The sequence below is a fragment of the Rhinoderma darwinii genome, chromosome 4 (genome assembly GCF_050947455.1).
Source record: "Rhinoderma darwinii isolate aRhiDar2 chromosome 4, aRhiDar2.hap1, whole genome shotgun sequence".
NCBI classification, from domain to species: domain Eukaryota; kingdom Metazoa; phylum Chordata; class Amphibia; order Anura; family Rhinodermatidae; genus Rhinoderma; species Rhinoderma darwinii.
Window position 1 is genome coordinate 299,169,094 of NC_134690.1, and position 25,443 is coordinate 299,194,536.

The 25,443-nt window shown below is 42.4% G+C and overlaps 1 protein-coding gene across 1 annotated transcript in view; it reads left to right on the forward strand.

The window, feature by feature from the left end:
- Positions 1–964: 964 nt before the first annotated feature.
- Positions 965–25,443, forward strand: part of LTV1 (LTV1 ribosome biogenesis factor) — a 57,283-nt gene continuing 32,804 nt past the window's right edge. Inside the window, exons 1-2 of the mRNA XM_075862663.1 lie at positions 965–1,118; positions 11,528–11,659. Of these exons, the coding sequence (XP_075718778.1) occupies positions 1,116–1,118; positions 11,528–11,659 (135 nt within the window). The 5' untranslated portion in view covers positions 965–1,115. The remainder of the gene's footprint in view (positions 1,119–11,527; positions 11,660–25,443) is intronic.

Here is a 25,443-nt window from a genome sequence, read left to right on the forward strand (position 1 = left end):
AGAGAAAGCGTATTTCGCGCTGTTTTATGCCCGCGGCGCTCAATGGCTACGGGCGAAAAACGGCGCGAAAATCGGCATGCAGGGAGAGGAATATCTGGCTCAAACTTCCAAACTGAATTTTGAGACAGATATTCCTCCTGCAAAATACCCCGTGTGAACATAGCCTAAAAACGAGACTAAAAAACGTCTGAAAATCAGGAGCTGTTTTCCATTGAAAACAGCTCCGTATTTTCAGATATTTTTTATTTTGCGTGTACACATACCCTCAATGGAAAAACGGCTCCAAAAACGTCCCAAGAAGTGACATGCACTTCTTTTTCACGGGCGTCTTTTTACGTTCCGTTTTTTAAAAACGGGGCGTAAAAAAACGACCCGTCGGAACAGAACGCCGTATTTTCCATTGAAATGGGTAGATGTTTGTAGGCGTTCTGCTTCCGTTTTTCAGGCGTTTTTCGAGACGTAAACGCCCCGAAAAACGGCTGAAAACACTCCGTGTGAGGGTATGTGCACACACACTAATTACGTCCGTAATATACGGACGTATTTCGGCCGCAAGTACCGGACCGAACACAGTGCAGGGAGCCGGGCTCCTAGCATCATAGTTATGTACGACGCTAGGAGTCCCTGCCTCGCTGCAGGACAACTGTCACGTGCTGAAAACATGATTACAGTACGGGACAGTTTTCCGGCAGCGAGGCAGGGACTCCTAGCGTCGTACATAACTATGATGCTAGGAGCCCGGCTCCCTGCACTGAGTTCGGTCCGGAACTTGCGGCCGAAATACGTCCGTAACTTACGGACGTAATTAGTGTGTGTGCACATACCCTGAACATGAACATCCGCTCACTCCGACAGAGAGGTACGACGGACCCCATCAACGGAAACGCTGATGTGAACACACCTCTGACGGATCACATGGTCATGATATCATCAAAGGTCCTTTAGCTTAGGATCTAGCATTTCCTGTACATGTGCCTGGTCGCATGGTTATGACATCAGCAAAGGTCCTTTAGCTTACTAGGGTCTTGCATGCATGAAGAGGAGACATAGGGGATTGGAAGACTTTCTGCGGACAGAGCGTTGGGTGTTATCCAGTTGCGGTTACACAGAGCATCATGGTAAGGGCAGTTGTCAGGGGGCCGCTGATGCGTCGGTATACGGTGCTATAGTTGGATGTGTATGACAAGTAGCTCTAGTGTACGCCTTCAGTACAGGGTCTGCCCCTGATTTTCATTACTGCGATGAACTTTTCCTCTTAGTGGCTTTTTACTGAGAAGTGGCAGAAAATCTTTCTAAATAAGTCGCACATTGTTACTTGATTTGAAAATAATTTGGGATAATTTCCTCATAGTGACTTTCTACCTTTTAAAGGGGTTTTCCACTTTCTGAAAACTGATGACCTATCCACCGGATAGGTCATCAGTATATGATCGGTACGTGTCCGACACCCGGACCCCGCACCGATCCGGCACTCCTGTTCCCTCCGGGTTCCGGACAATGTTGCCGGAAACAGGTGACTCCGGTCAAAGAATAGCGACCGAGCTGCAGTATTGCAGCTCCGCTCCTATTCAAGTGAATAGTAGCAGAGCTGCAGTTCCGCCGAACGGCCGCTATGCAGTGGTCGGAGCCATCTGCTTCCGGCTCCATCTCCAGCATCCGGTGCACAGAGGCAGACAGTCAGAAAGTGGACAACTCCTTTAAGTTTTCAATGTGCAGTCACTTAGAAGGAGTAATCTTGTATCAGTTTATTGTAACTATGTACAGGCAAGTTGCCCCTAAAATAAGTCCCTGGTCGTTATAATATTTTCCTCCTATTCATCGGACCTATGGAAGTTGTCACTTAGCTTTCATCAGCCCCTGCAGTGTTATATAGAGTTACATTCTATAAGAATGCAGATTTATATGTCATTCATGGTTTTTGAGGCTGCACTGGCTGCCATTCGTAGTTGTCAACTAGCCAGGCTGGTGTGGCATATTTACTAATACTGTTGTATTTCCTAAGATGTCATAAAGCGCAGCTACTGATCTGTTCTAGGTTGTATCTAGAGCAGCTATTGAGAAGTGGCAGAAAACCTTTATAAATTAGTCACACATTGTTGCTTGAAAGTCCTGCCCCAATTTTTTTGCCATTTACAATAATGCGGTAGGTGTCAGAAATAAGTGGCATATGACTTCCTAAATATAACATCCAGCATGGGTGTAATTCAATTTCCTAGCATAATAACATATAAAAATGTGCCCCAATGGTCCTCCATATAGGACAGAGCAATCTATACGAAAAAAAACCGAACTGATATTCAGTGAAATTAACAGATGTCATCTTGCACATTCCCCCCGGTTTAATCTGTGTCTACATCTTTAGGATGCAGATACAGTTAAAGAGGCTGTCACCACATTATAAATGCCCTATCTCCTACATAATGTAATCGGCGCTGTAATGTAGATAACCGCAGTGGTTTTTATTTAGAAAAACGATTATGTTGAATGGAGTTATGACCTATTTTATCTCTATGCTAATGAGTTTCTTAATGACCAACTGGGCGTGTTTTTACTTTTTGACTAAATGGGCGTTGTAAGAGAAGTGTATGACGCTGACCAATCATACACTTCTCTCCATTCATGTACTCAGACATCGTGATCTTACGAGATCACGATGTGCTGTCACTTACTCACACATTAACTTTACTGAAGTGTCTTGAGAGTGAATGGACATCACCTCCAGCCGGAACGCGATGTATATTCATGACTCCCGACACTTCAGTAAAGTTTGTGTGGGACTTAATGACAGCAAACGTGATCTCGATGTGCTGTCCTGTAAATGACAAACGTTACTGAAGTGTCGGGATTTTGAATAGACATCACATCTTGGCTGGCAGTGATGTCTAGTCACTCTCAAGACAGTTCAGTAACGTTAAAGAGGCTCTGTCACCAGATTATAAGTGTCCTATCTCCTACATAATCTGATTGGTGCTCTAATGTAGATAACAGCAGTGGTTTTTATTTTGAAAAACGATCATTTTTGAGCAAATTATGAGCTAGTTTAGATTTATGCTAATGACTCTCAATGGACAACTGGGCGTGTTTTTACTTTTTACCAACTGTGTGTTGTACAGAAGAGTGTATGAGGCTGACCAATCAGCGTCCTGCACTTCTCATTGTTCCAGCCCAGCATGATCCACAGCACAGTGTGATTGTGCAGTGAAAGAAGTAAACACGCCCAGTTGCTAAAAATACAATACACGCCCAGATGTTACAAACACAATACACGCCCAGTTGGAAATAAGTGAAAACACGCCCAGTTGTCCATTAGAAAGGCTCATTTGCATAAATATAAAATTGCTCATAACTTGGCCAAAAATGATCGTTTTAAAAAAAAAACGTTACTGTTATCTACATTGCAGCGCCGATCATATGCAATAGGAAATAGGGATTTGATAATCTGGTGACAGAGCCTCTTTAATGTGTGTGTAAGTGACAGCACATCGTGATCTCGCAAGAACACGATGTCTGAGTAAATCAATGGAGAGAAGTGTATGACACTGATTCGTCACTGATTGGTCAGCCTCATACACTTCTCTCCACAACGCCCACTTGGTCAAAAAGTAAAACACGCCCAGTTGACTATTAAGAAAGTCATTAGCATAAAGCTAAAATAGGTCATAACTCTGTCAAAATTGATAATTTTTCTAAATAAAAACATCTGCTGTAATCTACATTACAGCGCCAATCACATTATGTAGAAGATAGGGAACTTATAATGTGGTGACAGAGCCTCTTTAAATCCAATGGTAGAGCAGACTTGCACTATGTATCACCAGATGCAAGGCAATGACCTGATCGCACCTCTCTGCACCAAGCCACGTAGACCGGAGAAGCATAGGGATCTATCTCTTCCACTCGACGTTTGAATTGGGTTAGTTGAGTATGTATATTTTTATTAGGCACTATTGTGGCTATTTTGCTGAACTTCATGTAATTAGGCCGTCAAAATGAAAATAATTTTTTTTTCCCCCAACATTTGTTAAGCAAATTCTCCCGAGTACGGCAATACCCCATATCTGGTCATAAATGGCTGTCTGGACACACGGCAGGGCTCAGAAGGGAAAGAGCGCTATTTGACTCTTGGAGCTCAAATTTAGCTGGAATAGTTTACGGAGACATTTACAAGGCAGTGGAAACCCTCCACAAGTGACCCCATTTTGGAAATTACATTCCTTGATGAAATTACTTAGAGGTATAGTGAGCATTTTGACCCCATAGGTTTTTTAATTCTGAAAATGAAGGTCCTAACGTTACCAGCTATATGTCTCTCAGTGAGATTGGTGCAACTTTCAAACATACATTGCTGCTTCTGGTGTACAGAGCAGCTGTATCTTCACTCCTGGCCAAAAGTTTTGAAACTGACACACATTTGAGTTTTCACAACGTTTGCTGCTTCAGTTTTTACAGTGACCATTTGCATTAACTCTAGATTGTTCCGAAGAGTGATCAGATGAATTGCAATTAATCGTATAATCATTCCTTACCATGAAAACTAACTTAATCACAAAAAAGACATTTCCACAGGGCAACGGTGATGTGAACAGCCCCTTACATCGTTTCAGTGATCTTATCGTTCACTCAGGAGAAAGTGTTAATGAGGACTAGGCAGCTGATAGCGCTCTGTCATGCTGATTGAATTATAAGACTAATTGCTTTAAAAGGGGGATGGTGCTTGAAAACATTGTCTTTTGTTAACCATGGTTACCGCCAAGAAAATACTTGCAGTCATCATTGCTTTGCATCAAAAGGGCTTTTACAGGCAAGGACATCTCTGCGCGTAAGATTGCGCCATAATCAACCATTTATTGGATCGTCAAGAACTTCAAGGAGAGCGTTTCAATTACTGTGAGGAAGGCTTCAGGGTGCCCAAGAGAGTCCATCAAGTGCCAGGACAGTCTAAAGAGGATTCTGCTACAGGATCGGTACAACACCAGTGCAGAGCTTGTTCAGGAATGGTAGCAGGCAGGTGTCAGTGCATCTACATGCACAGTGAGGTGAAGGCTTTTGGAGGCTGGCTTGGTGTCAAGAAGGGCAGCAAAGAAGCCACTTCTCTCCCAAGAAAAACATCAAGGACTTATGTTAGGAAGAAAGTATAGGTATTGGACTGCAGGGGACTGGCGCAAAGTTATTTTCTCTGAAGCCCCCTTGGGACTGAGACATCTGGAGGAATGATTGTCCTGATAAGAAAAGGTTAGTGCTACCATGAGTTCTTTATCATGCCAACAGTAAAGCATCCTGAGACCATTCATGTGTGTGGTTGCTTTTCATCCAAGGGAGTTAACTCTCTCACAATTTTGCCTAAGTACACTTCCGTGAATAAAGAATGTTATCTAAACATACTCAGAAACAAACTTCTCCCAGTGATCCAGGAGCAATTTGGTGATCAACTATAAAATTATTTCAGCATGATGGAGCACCATGTTACAAGGCAAAAGTGATAATGAAGTTTCTCGTGAACAAAACCTAAGAAATGTTGGTACATAGCCAGGAAACTCCCCAGATCGCCATTCCATTGAGAACCTGTGGTCAATCCTGAAAAAGCAGATGGACAAACCAAAACACAGAAATTGTGAGAAACTCTAAGCACTGATTAGGCAAGAATAGGTTTCCACCGTTCAGGGTTTGGCCCAGAAAATATCCAGCATGCCAGGGCGAATTGCAGTAGTCTTGAAAAAGAAGGGTCAACATTGTTAATATTGAGTCTTTGCATAAACTTGATGTATTTTATCAATAAAAGTTTAAAAACGTATGAAATGCTTATAATTGTACCTTAGTATACCATAGAAACATCTGACTAAATGATTTAAAAAACACTGAAGCAGTAAACTTTCTGAAAACCAAAATTTGTGTCAGTCTCAAAACTTTTGCTAGAACTGTAGTATCAAGTTCTAGTAATACTATGACATCCCTAATACCACTAGTGCATAATAGTTTCTAGAACTGGCAACAGCTGGAAAGCCATATGCAGGGCACCCAAGAGCAACATGTGGCTCCTGAGCCACTGGGTGGAGAACACTGCTCTAGACATTTAGGCTTGATTCACACGTAAGAAATTTGCTGGCTGGAGGTGATGTCTATTCACTCTCAAGACACTTAAAGAAGCTCTGTCACCAGATTTTGCAACCCCTATCTCCTATTGCAGCAGATCGGCGCTGCAATGTAGATAAGAGTAACGTTTTTTTTTTTTTTTTTTAAACGAGCATTTTTGGCCAAGTTATGACCATTTTTATATTTATGCAAATGAGGCTTTCTAAAGTACAACTGGGCGTGTTTAAAGTTATGTACAACTGGGCGTGTATTGTGTATGTAACATCTGGGCGTTTTTACTTCTTTTACTAGCTGGGCGTTGTGAATGATGCTGACGAATCAGCATCATCCACTTCTCTTCACAACGCCCAGCTTCTGGCAGTGCATAGACACACAGCGTGTTCTCGAGACATCACGCTGTGACGTCACTCACTTCCTGCCCCAGGTTCTGCATCGTGTCGGACGAGCGAGGACACATCGGCACCAGAGGCTACAGTTGATTCTGCAGCAGCATCAGCGTTTGCAGGTAAGTAGTTACATCGACTTACCTGCAAACGCCGATGCTGCTGCAGAATCAAATGTAGCCTCTGGTGCCGATGTGTCCTCGCTCGTCCGATACGATGCAGGACCTGGGGCAGGAAGTGAGTGACGTCACAGCGTGATCTCTCTAGAACACGCTGTGTGTCTGTGCACTGCCAGAAGCTGGGCGTTGTGAAGAGAAGTGGATGATGCTGATTCGTCAGCAACATACACTTCTATTCACAACGCCCAGCTAGTAAAAGAAGTAAAAACGCCCAGATGTACATACACAATACACGCCCAGTTGTACTTTAGAAAGCCTCATTTGCATAAATATAAAAATGGTCATAACTTGGCCAAAAATGCTCGTTTTTAAATAAAAAAAAACGTTACTGTAATCTACATTGCAGCGCCGATCTGCTGCAATAGGAGATGGGGGTTGCAAAATCTGGTGACAGAGCCTCTTTAAGTGAAGTTAATGTGGGTGTATGTGACAGCACAGCATTATGTCACAAGATCACGCTGTGCTGAGTACAAATGCACATGAATGGAGAGAAGTGTATGACGCTGATTGGTCAGCGTCATACACTTCTCTTCACAACGCCCAGTTGAGTATTAAGAAAGTAATTAGCATAAATCTAAAATTGCTCATAACTTGGTCAAAAATGATCGTTTTTCAAAATCAAAACCACTGTTACCTACATTACTGTGCCGATCACGTTCTGTATGAAATAGGGCACTTATAATGTGGTGACAGCCTCTTTAAGAACTTTAGGGTTTAACCCATCCGGTCCTGGGGCCTAGTGTACATTTATTTTGTGTAAGGCTTCATACCCACTCCAGTCTTTTTCTTCAGGGTGCTAGCTGTTTTTCAGACGGCTAGCACCCTGACCCATTCATTTCAACGGGGCCATGCACACTTCAGTTTTTTTGACGGTCCCGTTGCTCCGTTCCGACAAAAGTAGAGCATGTCCTACTTTGGTCCGAGATTCAGTGACCGTGAGGCCCATGCAAGTCAATGAGGCCGTCAAAAAAACTGAAGGCACACGGAAGGCATCCGTGTACCGTCCGTGTGTGATGGAGCCATTGCCTAGCAACGGCAAGGCGGGCAGAGGTACACGTACATACAGACAGATACTGCACTGCATTAATCCGCAGCCCCTTCTCTCTGTCAGCCCTGATAGAGAGAAGAGGCTGCTGATCAGTGCTGGAACGCAGCGATATTAAGAAAAATAAGTTCATACATACCCCGGCCGTTGTTTTGGTGACGCGTCCCTCTTCTGACATCCAGTCCGACCTCCCTGGATGACGCGGCAGTCCATGTGATCGCTGCAGCCTGTGATTGGCTGCAGCGGTCACATGGTCTGAAACGTCATCTCAGGAGGCCGGACTTGAGGAAGAAGCAGGGAGTTCTGGGTTAGTTTTTTTTTTTTTGCAGGTTTTTTTTTAATGAACCATTATCTATATTGTGAGCGCCGCGCATGGTATTCCCTGTCCAGTGGTAGTCTCTGTCCAGGGTGCTGAAAGAGTTAAGGGGCTGCACTGATTGGCAGTAGCTCTTTCAGCACCCTGGAGAGTGACTACCGCTGGACAGGGAATTACATGTGCGGCACTCACAATATCGTGTACATAGTGTGAACAGGTTTCAGTTTCGTCTCAGAAACTGAAACATGGAAGTGTACACGGAGTACACACGGGAAGCACACAGTTCCAATCACGGACACACGGATTCGTGAAAACGGTGATGGAAGTGTGCATGAGGCCTTACTTAGCTTGGACCATATCTACATTCAGCCAATTCAGTATATCAACTGATATATTAACATCGCTGGCTCCGGCTACGTCAGCTGCTCTTCTGTTATATATACAGAGCTAAAGAACCCATTTAGTAACACTGCCTTCTGTTGATCCCCTGTGACCAATTCCCCATTACCAATATTTAGTGGTCTTACATGTTCAGACCTTAGCTTTATTGCATTTACATACCAAGTTGAGGCCTAATTTGGCTTCTTACACAGTATTGGTTCACAATTGCAGGGTACTGATGTGAAATAATAAGAAACCCCTGAGAAGTGATCCCATTTTGGAAACTACACCTCTCAAGGCATTTATTAAGGGGGTATAGTGAGCATTTTCACCACACAGGTCTTTTTCATAAATGAAACTCCTTTATTATATAGATTCATTACACACAGTGATCTATTTCTTGCTTTTTTTTTCTTTAACTGTTATAATCATCAACATAAAATGAAAACCAAAAATTTTGTGTCTCAGAAAATTAGAATATTTATATATGCCCAATTTCAAAAATTATTTTTAATACCGAAATGTAGGCCTACTGAAGAGTACGTACAGTATATGCCCTCAATACTTGGTCCGGGCTCCTTTTGCATAAATTACTGCATCAATGTGGCGTGGCATGGAGGCGATCAACCTGTGGCACTGCTGAGGTGTTAGGGTATATTCACACACTTAGCAAAAAACTTTTGGAAATACGGAGCTGTTTTCGCAGCGTTTTATATGCCTGTTTTTGGAGCTGTTTTTCTATTGAGTCAATAAAAAACTCCAAAAAAACGACTCAAGAAGTGACATGCACTTTTTTTTTTTTTTTACGGGGCTTCTATTTATGCGCCATTATTTGAAAATGAGACGTAAAAAAAACGCCCTGTCGGAACAGAAATCAATGGGCAGATTTTTGTAGGCGTTCTGCTTCCATTATTTTCAGCTGTTTTTTGGGACGTTTACGGACCGAAAAATGGTTCAAAATAGCAGGTGTGAACATATCCTTATGGAAAACCAGGTTGCTTTGATAGCGGCCTTCAGCTTGTCTGCATTGTTGGGTCTGGTGTCTCTCATCTTCCTCTTGACAATACCCCATAGATTCTCTAGGGTGTTACCCATCTGGTCCCGGGGCCTTGGGTAAATTTATTTTGTTTTTAAATTCGCTTGGACCATATCTACATTCAGCCAAGATTCACCCTAGATTCTCTAGGTCAGTCGAGTTTGCTGGCCGACCAAGCACAGTAATACTATGGTTATTAAACCAGGTATTGGAACTTTTTTGGCAGTGTGGGCAGGTGCCAATTCCTGCTGGAAAATTAAATCGGCATCTATAAAGCTTGAAGTGCTCTAAAATTTCCCGGTAGACGCCGCGCTGACTCTAGACTTGATATAACCCAGTGGAACAACATTGTTGCTCAGTGGTTCAAAGTCCTGTTTTCAGATGAAAGTAAATTTTGCATTTGATTTGGAAATCAAGGTCCCAGAGTCTGGAGGAAGAGTGGAGAGGCATCAATCCAAGTTGTTTGCGGTCCAGTGTGAAGTTTTCACAGTCAGTGATGGTTTGGGGAGCCATGTCATCCACTGGTGTTGGTCCACTGTGTTATATCAAGTCCAGAGTCAGCGCAACCGTCTAGCAGGAAATTTTCGAGCACTTCATGCTTCTCTCTGCTGACCAGCTTTATGGAGATGCTGATTTCATTTTTCAGCAGGACTTGGCAACTGCCCAAAAGTACCAATGCCTGGTTTAATAATCACAGTATCACTGTGCTTGATTGGCCAGTAAACTCGCCTGACCTAAACCCCATAGAGAATCTATGCGGTATTGTCAAGAGGAAGATGAGACACCAGACCCAACAGTGCAGATGAGATGAAGGCCGCTATCAAAGCAACCTGGGCTTCCATAACATTTCAGAAGTGCCACAGGCTGATCGCCTCCATGCCACGCCGCATTGATGCAGTAATTCATGTAAAAGGAGCCCCGACCAAGTATTGAGGGCATATACTGTACATACTTTTCAGTAGGCCAACATTTCTGTATTAAAAATAATTTTTTAATTTGGGCTTCTATAATATCTTAGACCTTAAATTTTGGCCATAATCATCAACATTAAAAGAAAAAAATTCTGGGAATAGATCACTCCTTGCATAATGAATCTATATAATATGAGTTTTAATTTTTGAATTGAATTACTGAAATTAACTTTTTGATATTCTAATTCATTGAGATGGGTGTGTGTGTAGTAAATAAATTAAAAAAAAAAAAAAAATATATATATATATATATATATATAAAATCCATATCTCTCTATCTTGCAGCACTCCCAAATTCGAGTATAAAAATGTGGTTTATTCAGACATCAAATATGTGTATCAATGTGTTTGGTGCAAATTCGTTTTTATTCAAATGTTTTACTTTTTGAGATACAGCTGTTTTGTATCCTGTATACAGAGCAGCTGTATCTAGCTGTGAGACCATTAATCCGTCAAGGCTGGCGGGACTGACGGGTCTCTGACACGCAGGATCCACCTGTTATCGTTCACATCTGCGTCTGGGTTCCGTCAGACCTTTCTGTCAGGGAACCCATGAATGGAAATCCTTTCTTTCCGTTTACATTACCATTGATTTTCAATGGTAATGCTTCCGTTGCAATTGGTTTCTGTTTGTAGACGACTATGCTATTGATTCCGGCAAAAAAACCTGAAACCATTAGCAACGGAAGCGCTACCATTGAAATTAATGGTAATTCAAACGGAAAGCTTTGGTTTCCATTCGGTTTCTGTTCATGGTTTCCTCTGACGGAACCCGTGAATGGAAGCCCGACGCAGATGCGAACGAGGCCTTTGATGGTATCAGTAACTCTTCGACCCTGCGTGTTACATGCGTTGGGGGGGGGGCTCACTGGGATGGGGCCCACTCAGATGTTTTGCCCCCCCCCCCCGTGCTAAACCCCTAGCTACGCCTCTGACGACAAGGCGTCATCCCCAGCCAGAGCGTCGTCTTCCTGCAATCCAGCATCTAAAAACAAAAACACCTGATTATCACACGGTTTGGATTTTTAGATGCTGGATTGGAGGAATTTCACTGTAATCTTCATTCCTTCCATTTTTGTATCGCATGTAAGTAGCGGTTATTTCCTGATTTTACATTTCATTATAGCCTCACAGGAAGAAGAAATCCTTTATCGAAAAGAAGAAAGCAGTTACCTTCCACCTGGTACACAGAAGTCAGAGGGATCCGCTCGCTGCTGATGAAACTGCTCCTCAGAGAGTCTTGTTACCTGCTGAGAAGGTCTTGTGCACCATGCTTTAAACATTGCTTTTGTATTTTTGCTGTGTTGCATTTAACTTCTTAAAGGGAAGGTGTCATGAAATTTTTATAATTTTTTTTTTTATCATATTGCTTTTAATATATTAACATAAATTTTATTTGTGCTCTCCTGTTCTACTTTTTACTTTGTTCTTTTACTTATCTATGGGGCTGCCATTTTTTTTTCATCTCTGTATGTGTCGATTAACGACACATACAGAGATGGAATACGGCACATAAAACCCCATAGATAATGCGGACGGGAGCCGTTCCATTCTCTGAAGCGTACGCCGTCTGTGTGGGAACGGCGCATGCGCCGTTCCCACACAGACCAAAACGAAGCTCGTTCACAGTGCGAAATCCGGCACTATTTTCATGTGGACCGGAAACCGCTGCAGGACAGTAAGATGACGACTTCCGGCCGCGGCTTCCGGCTATATGTTCAAGGAAGCGAAGACACAAGGAATAGGAGCGGAAGCGGCAGCAGGAGAAGGTCATTTATGTTCGTGTATGTGATTTGTCTATTATGTTCGTGTTCTACTGTCTGCTGAGCACTGTATCTAATCCTCCTACACTGTGCAGTCGCTCAGAAAATGGCGGCACAGTGTAGGAGGCTTGAAGATTCAAACCCCTCCTTCTCCTGGCACTAGCCAGAAGAAGGGAGGGGGGATTGTGTGAGGACACTAGAGAGAGTGTGTCTACCCCAAATTTGCAGCATAAAGCAATGAGGTTGCTTTACCACTAAGACCATGCTGCAATTTTGGGAACATCTCCCTCTAGTGGCCAGCACATGGAAATGTTATAAATTAGAATCTAATTTATAATATTTCCTCACTTGTGAAAAAATTAAAACAATGTGTAATCACTTAAATAATAATTGTTTAAACAAAAAAAAAAAAATTCTACCGACCCATTCCCTTTAACAGTTCCAAGCCCGTCTCAGGCTGCAGGAAAAGGACCTCAAAGTTTAGCCCAGGCACAGCTCTTGCAGTGTAAATGAAGAAGTAGCTGCTACTCTAAAGGCTCTGGCTTCATCTGGAATCTTAGCTTTAAAATAAGACAGTGGTTTGAGCTAGAGTGGATTGAAGTGGGAGCTGCATGTACTTGCAGCTCTCCCTTTAGCCTTTGTGAACACCGGGGGGGGGGGAGTGGGGGAGGAAGAGAATCTTTGATACTTTTTGTTCATGGTATTACCTTCTCCCCCTTGCTCTCTGAATGTCACGCATGGGGGTTGGTCTTTGTTTTTAATTTTTTTTGTTATTTATCTTGCACGGTAGAAAATAGCTTTTTTCTGTTCATCTCGTCTCCCAAAAATAAGAATAAAAAGTATTCAAATAGTCGTTTTTTTTTTCCCCTTTTTAATTTGAAAAAGCATCACATACATTATATCTAATAACAAATAAAACATATTTAATTAATACCCCCCCAAACCACGCCACTCCCAAATTACCCAAACCACGAGGATCTTAAAAAAAGTTTTTATATCCGCTTTTATGCTGATCAGCTGATGCCCCAGTATTTAAGCCACTCCTCAATATATCCCCTCAATCTTACATCTGGTTTCCTGTTCTTATTTATCCATTTCTCATATATATTCAGGTATTACTGCCCCCTTTGTTTTGTATTACTAAGTATATTTATCATATTTCCCAAAATTGCGAATTCGTATCTGTTTACTACCTCTATACCATACAAATTTTGAATGATCTCAAAGACTTTATCCCAATATCTATTGGCTGAATCAGATACCTACTATTCATGTTCCAATTCCCCTTCATCATGTCTTAAACCTCTATTACAGGCTGCGGTTTACCTACAGCCAAACCTATATAACAACCGTACTGGATAATACAAAGGATCATTTATTTAAAAAAATTCACGTTGTGCCCATTAGTTCTGATCAACTTTTTGCTCGCCTGATGTATTTTATCCCAATATCCCTATACTTTGCATCCAATAATTCCCTCCCACTTCTTTCTTGTGTAAATTACTATTTTTTTGGGCTACCTCCCCACTTAATATCTTATAAATTCTTGACCTGACCTTTTTCCCTTTTATGTCCTTGCATATCCACTCAGGGTTGCCAAAAGTCCATTAATTCACAGACAGTCCATAAAATTTAGAGTACTTTTGGCACGTGTCTGGACAAAAAAAAAAAGAGAAATCACGAACACATTCTTTTTATTCTGAAGAGCTGCACGTGTGCAAGTTGCGTTGGTTAGAGGAAGGAGAATTATGTGCCTGCGTCACACACACGCTGCGTCACGACCTCTTATGATGTAACTTGTTAGTTAGCCTTCCTAGCTTCCGCGTGCCACGTCTGGTGTGTAGTACTAGCAGTACCCTCCTACCTGCAAGAGAGGAGGAGTAGGAGAACTGAGAGCAGGAAATCTGACAGCAGCAGATCGAGGGCTTGGCTGGGACCTGACAGGTGGCACAGGAGAATATTTGCAGAGCAGGCATTCTGGGCGGCAGTTACTTCAGCTTGTACTGCTGATGTGTGAAGCCCCTGCCCAGCGTCCTGATCTGCTCCTAATTTACTGCCCACCAGCTATACAAGTCAGCAGCACACTGCCCCTTCACATGTCTGCACTGCTGACCTGTATAGCTGCTTCTGATGTCTCCTAAGACCAGTACTCCAGTCCTTGATAGCCCCTTCAGTTCCTAATCTCCCTCTGTAAGCCCCCCCAGCACTGAGGCACCACCCCCTGCTGAAGTAAGTGGAGACAGAAGTTGCTGAGAAGGAGGAGAAGACTACAGAAAAGAGATGATTGTCAATGTATCTGAAGCCAAAGGGGTGACTGGAGTGTGCAATTAGTGTGTGTTGGCTCTATATCAGAGGTCTCAAACTCAACCGGGTAAGTGGGTCACACATAGAAAAAATGTGAAGTTGATGGGCCGCGTTACTTTCAAATTTGATACAATACAAAATTATTGTTAATCAGTTATTTGAACTACTAGAACAATACTACATTACTATAATAATGTTACATTACCATAACAATAATACTTTACTATAATACCGCTAGGTTTAAACTTAAAGAGGCTCTGTCACCAGATTATCAAATCCCTATCGCCTATTGCATGTGATCGGCGCTGCAATGTAGATAACCGTAACGTTTTGTTTTTTTAAAAACTATCATTTTTGGCCAAGTTATGAGCAATTTTATATTTATGCAAATAAGCTTTTCTAATGGACAACTGGGCGTGTGTTGTGTTTGTAACATCTGGGCGTGTTTACTTGTTTTACTAGCTGGGCGTTGTGAATAGAAGTTTGTCAGCATCATACACTTCTATTCACAACGCCCAGCTAGTAAAACAAGTAAACACGCCCAGATGTTACAAACACAATACACGCCCAGTTGGAAATAAGAGAAAACACGCCCAGTTGTCCATTAGAAAGGCTAATTTGCATAAATATAAAATTGCTCATAACTTGGCCAAAAATGATCGTTTTTAAAAAAACAAAAACTTTACTGTTATCTACATTGCAGCGCCGATCACATGCAATAGGAGATGGGGATTTGATAATCTGGTGACAGAGCCTCTTTAAAGGAAATTTGCGAGTTTACTCCATGTGCTTATTTTAACAATCCAGTTTAATTGTCGCTAAATGCAGTATGGCGGCTCAGTTGGCAGCGTTTGGCAGACACACGAATATCAAGATTGGGCAGCCCCTGTGGAGAGTGCCACGGAGCCCCCTGTAGGAGTGGAACCCTCAGCCAGAGCATCGCCGGGGATTCCTCTGCTGGAGGAGCCCCTGATGTCACTGTCCATAGACAGGGACGTCAGGGGATCTTCCTGGACGGGAATATGATGTCGGGGGCAACCCCAGAGCCGGTGCCCCAGAGCAGAGCACTAGTATAGACACTGCTCCGGGACTCTGGGCAGTGACGTCAGGGGTTCCCCCAGAGTCACAGTCTCAGGCAGAGCGCTACTAGTGCTCTTCCTGGGACTCCAACTCTGCTCCTGACCCTGACATCAATGTCCAAATATCAACAGTGATGTCAGGGCAACCCCAGAGTCCCTGACATCACTGTCCAGAGCAGAGCGCTAGTATAGGCTATGCTCTGGGATTCGGGCTCTGGGGAAGCCCCTGACATCACAGTCCATACTGTATATGGGCAGTGATGTCAGGGGGTACCCCAGAGCCGGAGTCCCGGAGCAGAGCCGCTTCTAGCACCCGGCTCTCCTCTCCCGAGGGAGCTGCGGGACCGCGGGCAGCAGATCACGGCCTTTGAGATCCCTTCTCTATATGTGTGTGTATGTAGTATGTATATGTAGTGTGTGTCTGTGTGTGTGTGTATTTAGTGTGTGTGTGTGTATGTGTGTATATATATATATATATATACACACACATGCTACTTGTAGTGTGTATATGGTGTGCATAGTTACATAGTACGGTTGAAAAAGACACATGTCCATCAAGTTCAACCAAGGAATGGGAAAGAGAAGGAAATTTCTACACATACAATATATTTTTTGTTCTAGGAAATGATCTAAACCTTTTTTAAATCCATCTAATGTCCCTGCTGTGACCAGCTCTTGCGGTAGACTATTCCATAGATTCACAGTAAAGAAGGCTTGTCGCTTCTGCAGATTGAACCTTTTCTTTTATCCAGACAGAGGGAGTGCCCCCTTTTTTTTTGAGGGGGTTTTACATTGAACAGGATTTCGCCATATTTTTTGTATGTGCCATTAATATATTTATATCAGTTAATCATGTCCCCCCTTAGTCATCTTTTTTCAAGGCTAAATAGGTTTAATTGTTTTACTCTTTCCTCATAACTTAGATTTTCCATGCCCCTTATTAGCTTCGTTGCTCTTCTTTGTATTTTTCCCAACTCCAGGGCATCCTTTCTATGAACTGGAGCCCAGAACTGAACTGCATATTCTAGATGAGGCCGCACTAATGCTTTGTAAAGTGGTAATATTACATCCCTGTCCCGCGAGTCCATGCCTCTTTTAATACAACACGATATCTTGCTGGCCTTTGAAGCAGCTGATTGACATTGCATGCTGTTATTTAGTTTATGATTTACAAGTACACACAGATCCTTCTCAACAAGTGACTCCCCCAGTGTAGCTCCCCCTAGGACATATGATGCATGCAGATTGTTGGTACCCAGATGCATAACTTTCCATTTATCTACATTTACAATTCATTTGCCAAGTGGATGCCCAAACACTTAGTGTGTCCAAATCAGCTTGCAATTCACGAACATCTTCAGTGAGATCACGCTGTGCTGTTTGAGTAAGTCCCACAGAAACTTTACCAAAGTGTCGGGAGTGTGAATATACATTGCATCCTGGCTGGAGGTAATGTCTATTCACTCTCAAGAAACTTTGGTAAAGTTAGTGTGGGAGTATGTGAGATCACGCTGTGCAGTGAAAGAAGCTGGGGTGGAATGAAGAGAAGTGTATGATGCTGATTGGTCAACGTCATACACTTCTCTTTACAATGTCCACTTGGTCAAAAGTTAAACGCCCAGTTGGGCATTAAGAAACAAATTACCATAAATGTAAAATTGTTCATAACTTGCTCAAAAATAATTGTTTTTCAAAATAAAAATCACTGTTACCTACATTACAGCGCTGCTCACGTTCTGTATGATATAGGGCACTTATAATCTGGTGGCCGAGCCTCTAAGGCTTCTCCACCTACCATTTTATTATGTTATTGGTTCCCACATGGACCATGACAGCTGGATCATCGCCAGCCCCTCCCACTAATTTATCCACCTGTTCCACCACATGCCGAACCCTGGCACCAGGGAGACAGCAAAGCATTGGGTTGAGGCGGTCTTGGCGACAAATTATTCTATCAGTCTTCCTGATTATAGAATCCCCTACAACTACCAATTGTCTTGCCTTACCTGCATTACCATCCCGCCAACTACTAGCTGGGCTGTTCTCCGGCTGTTAAGGAGATCAGTATCTACTAGGGAAGCTGTTTCTGAGACAGACACCCTCAAATCCTCACCCAACTTGGCAATTTTGCTTGGAATATCAGAAACGGGATTGGCCTTCCTTCTCTTGGACCCCTTTCTACTGCCCCTAACTACATTAACCCAGCTACTTGCCCGATCCTGCTGACCCATGTCTTCACCCTCCAGGTCTATCCCACTAACTGCTTGCTCAGTGAGCAGCATGCGCCGCTCAAGATTGCCTATCTTCCTTAGTGTTGCATTTTGCTCCTCCAGATCTAATGCGAGCTTCCAGGTGAACAACAAGATTCTCAAAATTGCTCTCCTGCTCCGATCTTCCATATCCACCGTTTTCTGTTGTAATTTACTTTTTTCTTTTTTAGTATCTTCCACGTCACCTATTCTCTGCTCAGCTTCTTTAACACGTTCTCTAATTTTTATTAATTTCCTCGCGAATAATAGGGATATCACTTTTGATTTCCCCAATCTGGGGTATGAAATTATATAGAGCATCATTGCTTTTATTCACTGCAGAGAGTATTTCTGCCAACATTGGGTCACTCATTTTAGTGCCACCACACAAATCCTCCTGTTGTATATTAGGCTTTCCTTCTCCACTTAATCTGGAGGACCCTGATTTGTTCTGAGTAGGACTTAAGAATTTATCAATTTTGTCCCTTTTTGATACTCCGGGCTCTTTCCTCTTTCTCACAATTCTTACCACCATGTCGGCTCGTGGCCCCCCAAACCATTTTGTAATACTTGCACCGAGCAGTCCCACTTATCCCTGCAGCAGGGAGCATTGAATGATTGAATGTAGAATTGAAAAAACTATCAACCTTTAGCTATGCATATAGTTTCTGGGTGGAAAAATCCCTTAATTTAATATGGGTTACAATAGTACTTTCTTGATCCCGCAGCACTCCGTGTTTCAAGGGTGCGTGAGTAGGCTTCCACGCCAATGTATAAAAAAAATGGTAAACTCCGCACTCCAAGGTATTCTGCAATAAGTGATATTTTATTTCACATATATAGAAAAGCAGTAATCCAAAGATTGGTTTAACGCTTCGGTTCATACCCTCTTCAGACACTACAAATTTAATATACACAAATCAAAAAAAGTAAGATCAAATCCACAAATATATACATTCAATATTAATCTCCCCTTTTCACATACTGGTATACAGAAGTTTATCTATAGCTAGATCTGTTTTGTTATGTATGGATCATTTTGAAGAATACATAGTACAAAATGCGTTTATGGGAGAGGAGGACACGGAGAGAATAACTGTGATATGACATTGGTACAGAGCACACATTGAAATGGTTACTAGTAATAAAGCAATGAGATTTAAGAAAAAAACTGAACCGTATATCTTACAATATGGTGCCAGTAATTACTGAAATAAATAGAATGATAGTACTAAACCAAAAAAACACAAAAAGGGTAGATACCTCTAAATTGGTCCACACAGTGTACTCCAACTGGCATAGTGTTAAGTGTGTCAATAATAGTAAAGGAGTATAGAGAGTATTCCAAAGTTATGTATAACTACAACAAGCATCCCTTTTAGGAAGTCCGGACTTGGGTCCCATGCACACGAACGTATTTTTTCCTGTCTGTAAATACGGGTCCTTGGTCCCACATATTCGACACGTATTGCACCAGTATTTACGGGCACGTTTTCGAGGCAAAATTGCACTGCACTAATCGGCAGCCCTTCTCTCTATCAGTGCAGGATAGAGAGAAGGGACAGCCCCTTCCGTGGTAAAAGTAAAAGAAATTCATACTTACTCGGCCGTTGTCTTGGTGACGCGTCCCTCTTTCGACATCCAGCCCGACCTCCCTGGATGACGCGGCAGTCCATGTGACCGCGGCAGCCTGTGATTGGCTGCAGCGGTCACATGGGCTGTAACGTCATCCCACGAGGCCGGACTGGAGGAAGAAGCAGGGAGTTCTCGGTAAGTAGGAAGTTCTATTTTTTTTTTACAGGTTGATCTACATTGTGATCAGTAGCCACTGTCCAGGGTGCTGAAACAGTTACTGCCGATCGTTTAACTCTTTCAGCACCCTGGACAGTGACTATCCACTGACGTCACCTAGCAACGCTCCCGTAATTACGGGTGCACACACGTAGTCACCCGTAATTACGGGAGCCACATAGACTTCTATGGGCCTGCCCGTGCCATAATTACGGCCTGAAATAGGACATGTTCTATATTTTTCAACGGCACGGGCACCTTCCCGTAAGCAGAACGGGAGGTACCCGTGGCCAATAGAAGTCTATGGGCCCATAATTACGGGCCATGATTACGGGCGTTTTTACGTTCGTGTGCATGGAGCCTTACTAGTGCATACAATCTGTAACTATATGTGGTGAGAGAGCAATATAGTCAGTATAGTCTGAGCTGGCCCCAAAAGTGTGTAATAACCAGTCAGTCAGGTCCTGTATGTATCTCCTCATGCTGACCGCACACGCATTTCCTGTCAGGAGCGGGACAATGGCTGTATTACACAGCCGCAGCTCCGCTCTATAACGGCAGAGTTCAGAGAAACCTCATCTCTGCAGCTATTCCCCTGAATGCTGCAATCACAGCTGACTGCAGCATTCGGGGGGAAAATGAGAAGGGGGGTGCCCCTTGGATCGCGTCACAGGGCACTCTATTGAAGGACCCCAGGGCTGCCTTACCATATTTCCTGTTGTTAGGAACATACTTGGGTATGTCCTAACAACTGCCTGTGTACTATTAGTACACAGGTTAATGTACTGTAATATAGATTGATGCCAGTACATTAAAGTTTAAAAAATAAAGTAAAAGCAAAGTAATGTTAAATAAAAAAAAAATACACATACACCTTTTTTACAATAAACATTAAAATAAGTCTCAATACATAACATATACACACATTCTGTATTGGCGCGGCCGTAATAACCTTCACAACATTTTTTTGTATCATTTATGATGTGTACGATGTAAAAAAATAAAATAACTGCTTTCTATCACTTATTGTGGGGCACAAGGTGCGATGAATTTAACCTCCATGTGCCTCATATTAATAGTAATTAACCCCATCATGTACCTCACACATTAACCCATTATGACTGAGAAACATGATGGGGTTAATTACTATTAATATGAGGCACATTCAAAATTCATCACACCTCGCGCCTCACATCAGAAAACGGAAGAACTATTTTTTATTTTATTACTGTTGGCAAAGTATCGAATTGGTATCGAAATCGCAATACTAAACGAAGTATCGGTATCGAAGTCCACATTCTGGTATCGGGACATCCCTAATTCATTGTCATGACACCTGAGTAGCGTTCTAGTGTGTTTGTGACTGCACATAGCGATATAGCTATATTGCTATTTGCAGTGTAAATGAATGGAGAGAAGTGTATGACGCTGATTGGTCAGCGTCCTACACTTCTCTCCACAACGCCCACTTGGTCATATAGTAAAACACGCCCAGTTGTCCATTGAGAAACTCATTAGCATAAAGCTAATATAGGTCATAACTCCATAAAAAATGATTGTTTTTCTAAATAAAAAACACTGCTGTAATCTACATTACAGCGCCGATCACATCATGTTCAATAAAGGCCGCTTATAATGTGGTGACAGAGCCTCTTTTTAAGTCCAAACTGTAAACATAGCTAGGCATGTTAGGATATGGTAATTACATTTTAAGCTTATACTAGATATAGGAGACACAGTTCATTGTTGTATTAACACTTATACCACTAGTGGAATGGTCAGTTTATAAGACTCGGAGGTCATTTTTTTCCTTTTCTTACGCAGCTAGGTCCATGTGGACTCTCAAAATAGACGTGAACCCAGTATTAGCGCTTCTGGAAAGATAAAGTTTTATGTTAGTTCGAAGTTCATGCTAAGGAAATATAATGCAAAGATCCAAAATCTATGTTTATCTATACCCTCCCATAAGCACATGGAATGTGATACGGTACGGTCCACAATATGAAAAGCAATTTGAAGCATATTTTACATGAAGCTCGAGATTTCTTATTCTTTGTTTAATCCTAGGGGTTCTAATGATTGTAGTCGATTTGGATCCAAAAGGCCTCCCTAGTTTTAAGTCTTTTGATTCTATTTCCACCCCTGCGTGATGCTGGGACGTGTTGTAGGACTTGAAAGAAAAGCTGCGAAAGTGTGTGTCTCGGTCGATGGAAAGGAGCTGGTAACGGTAACAGGAGATTTTTACAGCGGATAGTGGACTTATGCTGTGAGATCCTGTCCCTTACATATGGAGTGGTTTCACCCACATACACTAGGACACAAGGGCATTTAATGAAATATACGATGTAGTTGCTCTCACAGGAGAAGAACTTGTGAATCGGGAAACCTTAGCCCGTCTGAAGATGTCTGACCTTATCTCCTATTTCACCCTGTCGTATTGTGATCTGGGTAGGGATTTTATGGTAGTGGCAGGATGAAAGCTAGAGTATAGCAGTAAATTGTATCTTTAGTATAAAGGTCAGTGCTCAAGTGACCTTGTGCGTCCTTAATAACAAGTGTATCCAAAAAGCTAACTTGACCAGGATCTGTGTGTGCAGTGAATTGAAGTTCAGGCCAGATGTTGTTCAGGTAATGGCAGAAAGTGTCGAAAGTTTCTCTGGCCCCCCCCCCCTCCCCAATGCAAAAAATGTTGTCTATGTTACGTTTCCATGCTGTGGCATGTTTTTTTGAATAGTTCATTGGGGTATATGAATGTTTCTTTGGAACTCGACATATAACAATTTGTGTAGGAAAAACTCATCTTGGAAAATAAAGTTCTCTGAGAACCAGTTTTAGTAGGTCCATGTACAGGTCAACTACCTTCGCATCTAGTCCTGCCTTAGTGAGTATAGTGTGTACTGCTGCCATACCTTTGCTGTGTTCTATCGAGGTATACAGACTGGTAACGTCTAGAGTCAGCAAGAAGTCTGTGGGCTTGATTGTTTTGGTTTGCCTGATTAAGTTTCAAAAAGCTGTAGTGTCTAGTAGAAAATACTTTGTTTTCTTAACTAGAGGGGAGAGGGCTTTCTCTAGTAGTATGGACAGTGGTGATAAAATGGAATCTGTGGATGCCACGATCGGGCGTCCAGGGGGATTGGGTAACCTTTTATTGACTTTGGGTAGCACATAGACTGGAATAATGGGATGGTCATTGGTCAGATACTCAACGGTTGAGCTGTTAAGTGTTTAAGGCCTTATAATGTTCGAGAGTGCGTCGGATTTAATCCCTGACCAATTGTGTGGGGTTATTGGGTAATCTGCGGTATACCTTTTATAGTCTCCTAATTTGTCGCTCATCTTCCAAAATTATAATCCTTCCTATCCATCACTACCAAAGCTCCTCCCTTATCTGCTCGTTTTATTATGATATTTCTATCATCCGTCAATTGTTTTAGTGCTCTCCTGTCTAAACTATTTAAATTGCTCTGACATCTAAGGTGACCTCTGTTGATGTCTCCAGTGTATCTCTCGACATCACGTGTCTCTAAATGGATAAAAGTTTCAACCGCTGGAGAATTCCTCGGGGGCGTGCAAGTACTCCTCTTCTTGAGACCCAATGATATCCGGTCCACAAGTGAGAGGTTGGGCGTTGAAGGGTGTGTCGTGGTCAGATGGTTGGGGTCTGCGAAATAGACTTTAAAGAGGCTCTGTCACCAGATTTTGCAACCCCTATCTGCTATTGCAGCAGATAGGCGCTGCAATGTAGATTACAGTAACGTTTTTATTTTTAAAAAACGAGCATTTTCAGCCAAGTTATGACCATTTTCGTATTTATGCAAATGAGGCTTGCAAAAGTACAAGTGGGCGTGTTGAAAAGTAAAAGTACAACTGGGCGTGTATTATGTCCGTACATCGGGGCGTGTTTACTACTTTTACTAGCTGGGCGTTGTGTATGGAAGTATCATCCACTTCTCTTCACAACGCCCAGCTTCTGGCAGTGCAGACACAGCCGTGTTCTCCAGAGATCACGCTGTGTCGTCACTCACAGGTTCTGCATCGTGTCAGACGAGTGAGGACACCTCGGCACCAGAGGCTACAGATGATTCTGCAGCAGCATCGGCGTTTGCAGGTAAGTCGATGTAGCTACTTACCTGCAAATGCTGATGCTGCTGCAGAATCAACTGTAGCCTCTGGTGCCGACACGATGCAGGACCTGTGAGTGACGTCACAGATCTGCACTGCCAGAAGCTGGGCGTTCTGAAGAGAAGTGGATGATACTTCTCGTCAGAACGCCCAGCTAGTAAAAGTAGTAAACACGCCCCGATGTACGCACATAATACACGCCCAGTTGTACTTTTACTTTTCAACACGCCCAGTTGTACTTTTGCAAGCCTCATTTGCATAAATACAAAAATGGTCATAACTTGGCCAAAAATGCTCGTTTTTTAAAAATAAAAACGTTACTGTAATCTACATTGCAGCGCCTATCTGCTGCAATAGCAGATAGGGGTTGCAAAATCTGGTGACAGAGCCTCTTTAAGTCTCAAGTTCCTATAGAACCTTTGTAGGTCCATGTCCAGTTGAAAACCATCAAACCGGTATGATGGACAGAACGGCGGCCCTTTTTGTAATAGTCATTTGGGCAGGGCTAAAGTGATTTAGACAAAATATTAATCACTAACGCGTCGTACCTACCTCGGATCTGGTAGCCACCTTCATATGTCCTCCGATGGGCGCCCTGTCCACCTCGCCTCGACCACTTCTTGGATTATATCGGTGGCGTTTTCCTAAAAAAGGTCTCGCGTGGATGGTGCATCGCTGCCTGAACCGGATGGTGAGGTTTCTGTTGATGTATAGTGTTTTCTGGTGGTGTGACAAAAACTAGTGAATGAGTCTTGCCATTTATAGATTCTATTCTCTGAATAGTCATCTGAATCTCTTAGGAATTTCTTCCTTTTGCTGTCTGCGGTCTCCTTGCGATTATCCAATGATGTCGTAACCCTTTCTCTAAGGGCTTGGTATTTTTCCGCCGTTCAGATCCTCTGTAGCTGTTGTTCTGCAGAGACAACCTTCTCTTTTTTTGTAATTGTGATTTTCTCTTGTAAATGAGAGATGGTTAAGGTCAGGAGGTCAAAAGAACATTTATTTAGGATTTGTTCGAATTGCTGGCAGAATTCAGGTTCCTCCTTGAATAGTGGGCAGAGTGGACATGCGTAAGCCTCTCGGTATGCGCTTCACTCTGAGGTATTCTGCTAGGGTGGCGCAGTATAGTTACAGATTAATCAATCTCCGTGATTCCCTCTCCAAGTCGTGTGTGCGAATTTCGGACGGTGGAGTTTGCAAAAACTCGCTTGACTGTGTTACCTGTGCCAGTATGTTATTAGTTTCCTCCTGGTTATATGAAAATACTGTGCTTGTCATCTTAGAGTCAGGTGTTTAGTATGATCATTCTACTCATTTCAGTAATTACTGACACTGTATTGTAGGATATACATTTCCATTTTTTTTTCTTCTCATTGCTTCATTACTAGTAACCATTTCAATGTGTGCTCTATACCAATGTTATATCACAGTTACTCTCTCTGTCTTCCTCTCCCATAAACGCATTTTGTACTATGTTTTCTTCAAAATGATCCATACATAACAAAACAGATCTAGCTATAGATAAACTTCTGTATACCAGTATGTGAACTTCGATTTGTCTCCACCTAAGCCTAGGGGAGATTAATATTTAATGTATATATTTGATCTTACTTTTTTTGATTTGTGTATATTAAATTTGTAGTGTCTGAAGAAGGTTGAATGTATGGACCGAAACGTTAAACCTATTATTGGATTACTGCTTTTCGCTATATGTGAAATAAAATATCACTTATT